Source organism: Patella vulgata, chromosome 2, assembly GCF_932274485.2.
Source record: "Patella vulgata chromosome 2, xgPatVulg1.2, whole genome shotgun sequence".
NCBI classification, from domain to species: Eukaryota; Metazoa; Mollusca; class Gastropoda; family Patellidae; genus Patella; species Patella vulgata.
In genome coordinates this window covers 72813038-72826375 of record NC_065880.2, presented here as the reverse complement: position 1 = coordinate 72826375, position 13338 = coordinate 72813038, and the positions used below count along the sequence as shown (strand labels likewise).

At 34.3% G+C, this 13338-nt stretch overlaps 1 protein-coding gene across 1 annotated transcript in view; it reads left to right on the top strand.

The window, feature by feature from the left end:
- Positions 1-13338, top strand: part of LOC126810755 (leucine-rich repeat serine/threonine-protein kinase 1) — a 40222-nt gene that overhangs the window by 8063 nt on the left and 18821 nt on the right. The window contains exons 5-14 of the mRNA XM_050535993.2: positions 166-201; positions 623-746; positions 1602-1746; positions 2230-3992; positions 4424-4655; positions 5912-6079; positions 6810-6955; positions 7618-7729; positions 10310-10456; positions 12651-12773. Of these exons, the coding sequence (XP_050391950.1) occupies positions 166-201; positions 623-746; positions 1602-1746; positions 2230-3992; positions 4424-4655; positions 5912-6079; positions 6810-6955; positions 7618-7729; positions 10310-10456; positions 12651-12773 (2996 nt within the window). The remainder of the gene's footprint in view (positions 1-165; positions 202-622; positions 747-1601; positions 1747-2229; positions 3993-4423; positions 4656-5911; positions 6080-6809; positions 6956-7617; positions 7730-10309; positions 10457-12650; positions 12774-13338) is intronic.

Below are 13338 nucleotides of genomic sequence, written 5' to 3'. Positions count from 1 at the left end.
CAATATATTCATATTTCATTATCTATTTTTGAACTATTATCGCAAGAACGGCTAGCTCTTTATCTAAATCTTACATAATGCATCTTTAATGAGTGTCATCTAATTATTTTTGTAATTGAGGAAGTTGACATCAGTATCATTGTTGTCTCATGTTTTTTTTTACAGAAAAGAGACGTCTTGAGTTGTTAGAAATAACAGAGAGTGAGTATGATTTTAATCGAAGGTGAAATGTAAATGCAATAACCATTTTGATATTTACCTAGATTTTTAAATATATATTTCAATTTTCATTTTTTCGCAAAATATAACTAGGTCATCGTAAAAGTTTATTAAATGGAAAATTATCTGTGAAATTGTAATGACAATATCAGTGAGCTTTACCTTTCAGTTCAACAGAAACTAGGTCATTTTGGATTGACATGACATTTTTGAAAATGGCTTTTGAGCAGTAAGGTTAGGCCGGCATCCTCACTTCTTGTCATATACAAATATGAGGTTGAATTCACAGCTTGCCTAGATGACAAACTTAGGGATCTACATTGTAGACTCTGTAAGCCAGGCCCCCCAATGTAAAAACTTGAAATGGAAAGTTTAATTTACAATGAAATTGTATTATTTTAAGGTTTAAACGAAGCTATAATGTTACAAGATGTTGCAAGAGTAAAGGACATATTAAGACTAGCAGGTCCCCAAAGTAAAAAAGTTCTTAAATTTATCCCTGAAAATAATACGCCACTTCTCTGTAGGTTAGTATTATACTAAACAAGCTTTTATGATTATTATATGAGCCCATTTTTGTATGCCAATTTTAGATGTGGATGTATGTTGTCATCAGCTACATCTGCCATCAGTCTAAATTTTCTGACAAAAATACTTCACACTACAGTTCATGTTGGGTTTTTATACAACCCCATTGAATTGTGGTATATTGTTGTCTCCATTTGTCTGTCAATCCGTCATCCACCTTTGCTTGTGGACATATTCAAACGACTAAAATTATCATTTGATTGACTTCAAATTTACACAAAGTTCATATGGCGAAAATCAAAAATTTTGGATTGCAAATTTCAGAGTTATCTCCCCATTTACCTTTTACCTTTGGACATATGAAATCTTGTGAACAAGATACAAGACAGAGTTCTCGACAAGAAACTTGGTGTGATTAGTCATTGGGAAATGAGAAAGAAGACTATTAAAGTTCAAATTTTTTTAGCTTAGAATTTGAATGAATTATCTTTCCGTTTGTAACCTGGTGGTCCTGTGTTCGATCCCGGTGTTGCCAAGAAAGTTCATCTGGATTTTCTGGTGTGGTTTCCCCTTGTCAGTTGTGGAGGACAGAGGGAAGGCAAGGGACAATGTATAGTCATTTGGATGGGACAAAAACAAGGTCCCATGTACAGATAGATTGAAGACAGTTGGAATATTTATTGTACTAAATTTAGATCAAATGACTAATGGGCTTTCTTTCCCTTTTTGAAAAATAAACTGGAAGATTGGTAGGCCTATATCTTAACTTGTGTATACTATAACTGATGTATTTTACAGCACAGTGCTAGTAGTAAACTGTTAGAAATATTAATTGTTGTATATTTATTTTACAGTGCTGCTATAGTAGGAAACTGTGAACTATTGGAAATGTTAATTGAAGTTGGAGCAGCACCGGTAGCTCATCCTGTCTTGGCTATGTCACCATTACATTATGCATGTGAAGGGGGACATAACTCTGCACTAGTATTATTACTTAAGGTGAGAAATAGAGATTATGATTGTAATAATGTATAAAATACATTCCTCCCATAATGTGATAATGTGATAAACTCTAGTACACTTACTGTTTTTGTAAACATGCTATACTTTGACGATGGTACTCTAGTATTTATGAAGCATAGGCTCAGTTATCAAGTATACAACGCTGATAAATGTTTTTAACCATCATAAATGATACTGGGTAATCATACATGCCTATAAACAACATGATGAAATAAATGTAGTGCCTGATAAGTCATTTAGCCTAGTAGTGAAGCTTTGGCAAAATAAAAACACAAAAAAAACCTACCTTTCACATCAGATTTTTAGGAAGGATTGTCTAAGAACCTGAATATTTTCTTTTCTGTGGCCTGATGTATGAAAGGGCACAAGGTAAAGTTTTTCTTATGTTTTGAATGCATGTGTTTAAATCTTCACATTTTAATTTCATAATACAATTTTATGAAATGAACTTTATTTCAGAGGTTTCCAGAATTTTGTAATAGTCTTACATCACTGCATGAACTACCTATTCATATAGCCGCAGCCCATGGAAATTCAGAAGTTGTTCGTGCATTATTACATTTTTCCTATCCAAACACCTTGCTTCATATATATGAAATAGGACAGATTAAATATAAAGCTCCATTTGATATGAATGCCGTTGAGTCAAATGGCTATACACCGTTGCATATAGCGTGTGAAAGGGGACATGCAGGAATTGTTAAAGATTTATTACAATATACTGTTACTGCAGAGGCAGGCAATATTCATGATGCTATGACCAGCAGTTTCTTGTCCGAGTTTCAGTCCCTTGGAGATCTAGAAACTTTAACTCCTCAGATACAGCCGATAAATATCAACTGTTTAACTAGCACTGGGTTAACTCCTCTTCATATAGCTGTTAAAAATAGACATCACGAGGTAGCAGAAGTGCTTTTATTAGCAGAAGCAGACGTGAACATAATGTTAAGGAAGCAGTCCCCATCTATGTCTTTAGCTATGTATGCCTTGAGAGAAAGTGACTATGAAATGTTGAGAATTCTTTTGACTTACGGCCTGGAAGATGTCGACAACAAGGCCATGTCGTACGCTATATACCATAACAAGACAGACAAGCTTCTTTTACTTCTGCAATTCAGATCTTCAAAATGTCATCACCACTCAATCAATCGTAGCGAATTACGTAGGGTATACTCACAAATACACGCGAGCGAGAAAGTCAAATCTAGAGCGGACGAATCAAAAGAAAAACAAACCACAACAGCTGTTTCATTAAATTGGCAGGGTCTTAAAGTACTGAGTTACATTTCTGAAGATTGTATTATCGGCGCTTGCCTACTTTATAACCCGTTTATGTCAAATCAAGATAGGGACGTTATTTTCACGGCCATAACACGGGTGGACATTTCAGAAAATTCGTTCGATAAAGTGCCCCTGATTTTGTTTGAACTTCCATCACTGTGTGTCATAAACATGAGCTACAATGAAATTGACAGCTTTCCAAGCGAAGAAGATTTCTCTGAAAATGTGAAAAGTTTCGCGCTGGAAGAAATTAATTTACATCATAACCAATTAAAGCAAGTGCCAAGTTATCTGTTTAAATTACCTCATCTTTCGTTCGTAAATTTGTCACAAAATAAATTAACAGAGCTGCCATTAGAGATTTGGACAGCACCCGCCTTAGTTCACTTGAACGCAGCTAGCAATAAACTTAAAACTCTTCCCTACATGCAATGGGATGAAGTTTTCACGAAGCAATCAAATAGTACACCAAGAGGAAGTCTTTCATCGAGTCTAAGATTTGATATTTCTTATTCTGGAAGTAGTGCCGAACCAGAGTGGTTAGCATTTGAACGCAGGTCAGAAATCAGTCAGTCTGATTCTATGGCCCCTCAAGATGTAATGGAAAATGAAGTAATGCATATTAACCAATGGAGCACCAAGGTCACAGTCATAGATCAAGATTCAAAGTCTAATCACAACAATAAGGGCATCCGGAAATTGGAACTCCATAAGAATTTGTTCAAGGAGATACCAGTATGCCTAGCTTGTTGTGCTCCAAACTTAGAATATCTTGATATTTCCATGAATCCACTTCTTTCTGTTGGAACTTTATCGGATCTTCCTGTAAATCTACAAGAACTCAATCTTAGTTGGACTGGAATTTCTGATCTATCGCCATGGATACAGACCTTGTCAAATAACAGTGAAGATCAAGCATGTTATGGTAGTAATTGTAAACCGTAAGTAGACTTAGTCATATTTAGTTGTTTTTTTAATAAGCCCACATTTCTTTAGGCTAATGTAGGGAGGGTTGGGTGGCTGATTAGATCAGAAGGTCTGTCATTGAGTCAATTGGTGTGGTTTCGATTCCCCAATTTGCATGTGACAAGGAGTAGGGTTGCCTGTCCAACCCCGTGGATTTTCCTTTGATTCTCCCCTTTCCTCCCACTGCTAAAGACCCCTACACACAAGCAAATTATTGAAATAAAATTGAACCATATGTTAGTCCCAAAATGACCTGATTTGTATCAAGTGGATGTTAAACCCCATTTCTCTCTCTCTCTTTATGCAGTTGTTTTACATTCTATTGCTTGTATTGGACAAGAGAATATGTCTGCCATTGCAAACTTTATTGTCTGATAAAGTGATAGCTTTTAATTCTCTATTTCAGGATCAACAATACAAGTTCACGTATGACACCAACATTTCACAAATCTTCTCCATCTATTGGTTCTCGTGATTCATTCAGTACTCATTCTATATTACAAGCAGCATACTGTCCCCATCGTCTGCACTCACAGTTAAATAATCTGGAAAAACTCAATCTTTCGGTTAATAAACTCAAAAATATTGAATTGATGAAACCAGCAAAAAAAGATATGGCAGGCTCAGAAAACAGTAGTGTAAGTTGGGAATATTTATAATTTTATGTTAGGTACAAGTATATTGCTTTGTTAAACACTTTAATATGACTTCAAATTTATATATGGAATACCAAAATACCATATACAATGTAGTTGTATTACATATTTTGTCACAATTGTCAATCTGTAGCTTGCTTTATATTGGAGACTACTAATCAGTGTTTAATAAAATCAGATCACCAAGGTTTGTTTAATAAAATCACATCATGACAGTGGTTTGTTTAATAAAATCACATTACAGTGGTTTGTTTAATAAAATCACATCACATTGGTTTGTTTAATAAAATCACATACATGACATCTGCATCTATTGTTGGTATGTCTTTGAGATAGTGACCTTGAACAACCAAAAACTGCAACACTTAAAGCTTGGTATGGACAAGACTTAACGATTATTAATGATTTACTGAGTGATCCGCCCTCTCTTATCACGACAGCAAATTTGAACACCATGTTATTTTTTTTTAAAAGTGTTTTGTTTTTACATACAAGAACTTTTTTTTTATGTTTTTTATTACTCCTTCATATGTAAATAATTTTATTTAAATCAATCTGTCAATAATATCATGCATTATGTATTAGATGTGAAATTTGTTATAAACAAGAACAACGAGACTATATCTTTACTTTGACAATTAGCAAACACAGATAACTGGTTGATTGGGCATTTCAATTCACATTTATAGTATTGATGAGCAGTAACAAATGCATCATAAATCTATCTGTCTATTGTAATAAAATAGATTGTCACTATCAGACAATGAGGGATTGGAGTTATTCTTCATTGGGTCTGGAATCGTAAGATATTCAAGGGAGATTACCTTTTGCACATCGTTATCTATTAGATTGTGATGACCAGACAATGATGGATGGGAGTTATTTATCGTCAGGTTTCTTCATTGGGTCTGGAATTGTAAGATATTCAAGGGAGATTTCTTTTTCCACATCGTTATCTAATAGATTGTGATGATCAAACAATGACAGATGGGAGTTATTTATTGTCAGGTGTCTTCATTGGGTCTGGAATTGTAAGATATTCAAGGGAGATTTCTTTTTCCACATCGTTATCTAATAGATTGTGACGATCAAACAATGACAGATGGGAGTTATTTATTGTCAGGTGTCTTCATTGGGTCTGGAAATGTAAGATATTCAAGGGAGATTTGTTTTTCCACATCGTAATCTATTATATTGTGACCATCAGACAGTGACAGATGGGAATTATCTATTTTCAGGTTTCTTCATTGGGCCTTGAATCAGAGGATATTCAAGGGAGATTACTGTTTCCACATCTTAATGAATTAGATCTTTCATCTAATCAGTTAAAGAGTCTACCAGCTGAGATAGGAGATCTGGTTGAGCTGAAAGTCTTGAACCTCAGTAAAAATACTCAACTAAAAGAAGTAACTATAAAATTTACTCCAATTTATAAATGGCATAGGATTGTAACAGATATGGATGTAGGAATGAATTGCTCATGAGCAGTTGTGCCTTTTGTTTGGTTTAATTTAACATTGTGCCATTTAATTAAGGATAGCTAAACGATGTCAACATCTCTAAGCTTAACCTGGTGCATCTTACAAAATTAGTTATTTTCCTCTCTTTCCATGTTAGAATTCAAGAGCATCATGAACTAGTGAGGTTGTACTTTGCATTTTTAACGTCCAGATAGTAGGACGTTCAACCCCATTTCATTTCATTTTTAACCTAAAAAGCATAAAAATCTGTGCCAGGTACCAGCCGGTATCAATTGTGTCTTATCAAAGCAAGATTTTGGTCTGAGAGTGTCAGTAACTAGTCGTTCGGATGTGACGAAAAAACTGATGTCCCATGTACACATTGGCATGCAAAATTTCACTCATAGTATACTGTATGGCATTTATCCATCTACATTAGCCTAGTCGATGCAGAACAGTAGGGTGTTGAACCCCATTTCATTTCATTGTCGGTAATTTGTGGCTTATTTCCAGTCTTATTTAAGAGAAATGGTTGAACCCCATTTCATTTCATTGTCAGAAATTTGTGGCTTATTTCCAGTCTTGTTTAAGAGAATTGGTGCATTTATCAAAATGCTATTTCAGTTCTATTTATGATATGAAAACAATGTAGTAAGAAAGTATTTTTCTGTTGTAGTTGCCACCAAAACTAGGTTTGTTGAAGAAGTTATGGAAACTGGAGCTAGAGTTATGTCCTCTTGACGGTACAATTCAAGATTTGTTGAAAAACTCGCGCTATCAAGTAAAAGATATCCTGGGATTCTTACTGTCTATATTAGAAGAGTAAGTGTATTTTTTAAATAAAATAGATTTGACAGAATGTAACCTGCATCACCATCCTGTAAAATATAGAGAGGAGTTTACATCCACTCAACACAAACTAACTCATTTTGGGACTAAAATATGGTAAAATTTTACTTTAATAATTAGCTGATGTGCAGAGATTATTAGCAGGTGACCCTACTCATTGTCACATACAAGCATGGGATCAAAAACCACTTAACAACTTAAGATCTAAACTGCACGCATTAGACATTCTGTGAAAAAAGCAATACAATTATATTATGTTGTGTGCAGAAAAGTAGGACGTTAAAACAGATTTCATTTCATTTCGTGTTAGATTGTGGCAATCACATTTTTTTTTATCAACTCTGGGCTTTTACGAATTAGCAAGGTATTTTTTCCAAAGAATATGACATTCTTTTGCATTATCCCAATATTTTACATATTTTTATCTGATTTTGCACACAAAAACTATCAATTTAACAGTATCTATACTGCTTTTAGGTTAAAGTTTTTTCAAATTATAATTTTATGACATTTAAAATCTCCAGCAGGTAAATTTCACTGCCTGTCATTCAAGACTGGTCAATATGACTGTAGAATGAGACCTGATTTCTACTGTTTTAATTACGCTTCCACCATACTCTTTTTCTTTTTTTAAGATCAACAGAGTATAATTCAATGAATTTGATGTTTGTTGGATCCCATAAAATGGGCAAGACATCTTTATTAGAGAGAATGAGAAAAGAAGGCAAATCTAGTAATAAAGCAACAGTAAGATTTAACATGTTTTTATTATTTTAAACTTTTTCTTTATTCACGTCCAGTTTAGTGATAATACTCATTTGTGGACGAGGAACTGGGTCCCAAGCACAACTCATCTTGGTGTTCTTGGTAGTGAGGCTCCATGCAGTTCAAGTACGATCAACATGAAACATTGCATGATTGTTCCTAGAACAATTGTGTAACGATTCATGAATTTTGAATTTTGATAAGAAGTCACAATTCCAAGATGGCTGTGATAATGTCAGACTCAGTTCTTTGTACATAGGACACCTGTACCTGTACTGATAATACAAATTTATAAGATAAAGCTTTCTCTTTATGCATGTGTGTGTTATACTGAAAATCCTAATTTATAATATAGAACTTTCTTTTTACGATTCTAACATAACAATTTCACCCTTTTCTTTTTGGCATGAGGATAAAATTGGAAATTGAGTTCAAATGAGAAGCACAAAAAAACATTACCAGTAAATAAAAAACAAATTGCACTAAATAAATAGAGATTCAATTGGATTGTTGATACCAGTTTGTTTAATGGGAGCAACAGGTTGATAGCTCTGATACCAGCAATCAGAAATGATTCTGAAAATAGAAATAAAGCATATGGTGTATAGGTTTAAAGACCATTTTGTTTGTTTTGTAGGAATATCAACTACTCAGTTTGCCAATGATTCAGTTTTTATTTTTATTTTGCTTTGTAAAGTGAGATAAATTTGTCAAATATCAAATAGAATTATCTGAGAGATTGAAATGTTTGGAGACTGGTATGTTATTAATATGTGGTTGATAATTTTAATTTGGGGTTTAATTTCCAGCTTTATTTTAGCTTTGTTCTGCACGTAGATAGTTATAGTTTATATTATTTCTTTATAGAATCAAGACATAGAGGTGAGGATTTAGTTTCAAATTCCCGCCTTGCTTATTACTGCTACCTTTCGCTTTTCATAAAGTATAAAATCAGTACATGTATAAAGTACATCATATTTAAAGTCTATGATCGTCATATGCAGGATTTTGAATCATGGCTTGAATCCCTTGCAAACTACAATATTGTGAAATTTGAATCTCTAAAAGGAATGTCAGTCCACAAATCGTTTAATATTTAATATTTACACAGATTTGATGAATTTAAAATTTGGCAAACGTTCAGCATTGGGTAAAATCTGTTTTACCTGATTGAATCAAAACCAGCACATAAGCATTATCTAAGTATTATCTACGTTGAGATTTTGCTTTTGTTTTCTTAATTCAATGTTAAATAATCAATACGAGAGTACATATAAGCATGGATTAAGCTGCGAAAAATCAGATATTGGCTGAAATATGCAAATGACGATCAATTGTTTTAATCCACAGATACCTTGTTCATACCATCATCTCTTTCCGTTACTACAAGAATTCTGCCTTTCATAATATCTTCTCAATAATTCAAGGGTTATATGATTATATTTGATAGTATATGTAAAAATATAAAGGTTGACAAATGTTATTTCTTGAACTATTATATAATTGTCAGTGAAAATAAATCAGGGATTTGGGTGAAAATCAAATTTTGTTCTGATGGGTTGTCTTGATAATACTAATGTTACAAGCTGTTTGTTGTGCTCCGTTTTGAAGCAATAGGTGTCGCTGGTTAGATGTGGAAAGCCACCGTGTCAAGAACTCCCCACAGTCGACATGTGACACATACTCTCTTCTCTGCTACAGATTTTATTAGCCTTGTGATAGTCTAGGATTGTCTCTGGTTATATTTGTAAATCTCTTCTTTTGACTAGGACTCACATCGTGTATTTATTTTTATCTCAGCCACTAAGACATTTGTCTACCTGGAACAACAATACAACAGTTCGTTTTAACATGTTATATCAAGCAATGGATACATAGGTTACAATCATAGATTACAATAAAAGTAATTCTCTACTCTCTCTCAACCCCATCATTTCGCAGAACGAGTTTACTGACAAAATGTCTACATTAAATGGCTCTCCTACGACCTAACGGGGCATTCTGAATCCAGATGGTGTCTCTTCAACCTCAACGGTATTTCCCAACAAATCTATGTGATATCTTTCTCTTAAGAACTCAATGCGTGTCTACTGTATAGAATCTAAATCAGTCTTTTAATCATTGACAGTGTCCTTGAGACAACTCTGTCAATTATTTAATTGGACAAATATTATGTAATTAGATATGATGATTGATTACTTAGCCTAATGACGTCGAGAACCACCCTTATATGAACAGTGAAAACTTTCCATCAGGAGTGTCATGGGGGACAGTAGCGCTATGGCCTAGTTTTATTCCAAATTCCTGCTGTCAAGGTTTTTTTTTATGTCCACAATATCTATTGCCAGTCCTCCCGCCCTGCACCACTAACAAGAGGAAACCATGCCGGAAAATCCCGAGAAACTTTCTCTGTCAACAACGGGAAAACACCTGGGACGTCAAGGTCAGCAAGCCCTGACCTCCAGGTTAGTGAGCCAGCACCATACCCACTGAGCCACGACTATCTGTAGTAGGTAATCAAAGTGTTTAATGTGTAAGTATTATAAAATTTGTATATTTTAGCACTGGAGAGATAGAGTAAGCGATAATCCTGTGACTGGTAGAAAAGGTGAAATATTATCTACTGTTGGTATAGATATCAATGATCTTGTTATAGATAGAAAAACTAAAGGTCCGGTACATTTTAGAACATGGGATTTTGGAGGCCAGGTAACTATTTATGTTATGATAATCATTGGTATTGTATTTTATGCAATGATGCCTCAAAATATTGATGATTTGAATATGTCTTTGTGATGTGAAATAGAAACTATAGAAGGTAGAGAATGTCCTTGTGAATTGAAATATGAAATATAGAGGGCCTGATTATGTCATTGTGTAGTGAAATACAAAATAAAGAGGGCCTGATTGTGTTGTTGTGTAGCAAAATACACGACATAGAGTGCCTGATTATGTATTTGTCAAGTGATATACAAAATATTAGTGGAATGAAATTTGTTGTATTCAAGGTTCATTATGTCCTTGTGTCGTCAAATACAATATGTGAAAGGTCAGATTACATCTCTGTTAAGTGAATTACAACATATAAAAAATGTATTTATCAAGTGAAGTACAAACTATATAGGATCTCTTAAGCCATGTGATACAAATCTTTCCCAAATAGATGGGAAGAGGAAAGTTAAAGGGTGTGATATTGGATTGATGAGGAGAATGAAGGATATCATTCACAGATCTTATTGTCCCCCGCCTTTCGAAGAAAGCAGGGGACTATTAAAATGGGTTCGACCATCTGTCTGTATGTCCGTCCGTCCGTCTGTCCGTCACACTTTTTGGGACACAATAAATCTTTTTCTAATTGAGCTAGAATGTTCAAACTTGGTGTAGGTGTTTATTAGGTCAATGCCTTGATGGAGTTCGAAGATGAGCATTTTCTGCTTAGGGTAAGCAGCGATAAGCAATTTGATTGGTTGATGCTTTGGGACACGATAACTTGAGTATGTCCGTCCGTCCGTCTGTCCGTCACACTTTTTGGGACACAATAAATCTTTTTCTAATTGAGCTAGAATGTTCAAACTTGGTGTAGGTGTTTATTAGGTCAATGCCTTGATGGAGTTCGAAGATGAGCATTTTCTGCTTAGGGTAAGCAGCGATAAGCAATTTGATTGGTTGATGCTTTGGGACACGATAACTTGAGTTCTAATTAAGTGAGAGTGATGAAACTTGGTGTATAGTTTTATTACATCAATACCTTGACTAAGTTCGATAATAAGCATTTTCTGCTTATGGGTAAGCAGAGCGATAAGCAATTTGATTGGGTGAGACTTTGGAACACATTAACTCTCCTTCTAATTGAGCTAGAATGTTCAAACTTGGTGTAGGTGTTTATTAGGTGAATGCCTTGATAGAGGTCGAAGATGAGCATTTTCTGCTAAGGGTAAGCAGAGATAAGCAATTTGATTGGTCGATGCTTTGGGACACGATAACTTTAGTTCTAATTAAGTGAGAGTGGGGACACTTAGTGTATAGGTTTATCTCATCAATACCTTGAGTAAGTTCCATAAATAAGCATTTTCTGCTTATGGGTAAGCAGAGCGATAAGCAATTTGATTGGTCGAGACTTTGGAACACAACTCTCCTTCTAATTGAGGAAGAATGTTCATACTTGGTGTAGGCATTCATTAGGTGAATGTCTTGATGGAGTTCGATGATAAAGCTTGTCTGCTTACGGTCAGCAGAGATAAGCAATCTGATTGGTTGATGCTTTTGGGCACAATAACTTTGGTTTTAATTAAGTGAGAGTGATGAAACTCTGAGTATAGATTCGTTATATCATTACCTTGACTAAGTTTGTTAATGAGAATTTTCTGCTTAGGCTAAGGATCGATAACTTTGATTCTATATGATAGAGAGTGATCAAACTTAGTGTATAGGTGATAATTTGTTTGATTGCTTGATACTTTTGAAAAAAAATAAATGTGCGATTAATGAATATGTGTCATCTATTTATTTTTGGATTTCGGCGGGGGACATCAGCCTCACTGTTGGCTTGTTAAGCATAGATATGACTTAAACATACATTATGCAAGAGCTAAATCTGCCTATTGCAGGTCTTTCTTTAGGCCTGAAATGTTAACTAGATTACAACGGTTCGCCATTTAAAAATTTAATTTAAAAATGGGAAAGCGAGGCTAAGTCTCGAATATACCAGTGCCCTGGTTACCACAATGCACACATCTTGTCAAAACTACAAACAGTGATAACATGGCTCAGAATGAAGTAATTTGAAGGAAATTTTCAATATTTTCATTCTACATTATCAGTTTTGAGCTATTATAGCAAGAGAGGTCAACTCTTTATCTATAATATCTTTAATATTTAATGGTTTATATGTGTTCATTTTCAGAGAGAGTATTATGCTACACATCAATATTTTCTATCACCAAGATCCCTATATCTAGTCATATGGAATATTATTGAAGGTGAAAAAGGTGTTGAAAGTCTTCTACAATGGCTTATTAATATACAGGTAACACTATTTATTTAATAAACACTCATATAATATAAAGATACAACATATAATTATGCCCAGATGGTGCACAGAAACTGGATGTTAAACCAGGGATCTAAATCGGCTGATTATAGTCTGCTTCAGCTGCTTGATGATTGACAAAGCTGATTGATAAAACAATGAACCGGCCACTATGGTATCGTAAATCAATCTACTTTCATCTGAATAAAAACCCCATTTCAATTCATTTCCGTACCCAGACTCACTACCCAACACAACCTCTGGGTTTATCTTTGGTCATATCTGTATTACTTGTGCTGTGATAATGATGTTATCAGCAAAACCAAACATGCGTATCCAGTGTCATCTCCAAAAATATGTTGTTTGTGTCTTATAATCAATTATTCTGACGTAACTGCTGTTACATTGTTATTGACTCGTTAGTACAAATTCTTGTTAATATCAGAGGGAGGAATTCCTGATTGATTTATTTACAAACCAATAATTCTGCTTTACACGTCAATGAGCAAGGAGCTGTAATATTCTGATTCTTACTGCCGTGATAAAAACTACACATTGTTTA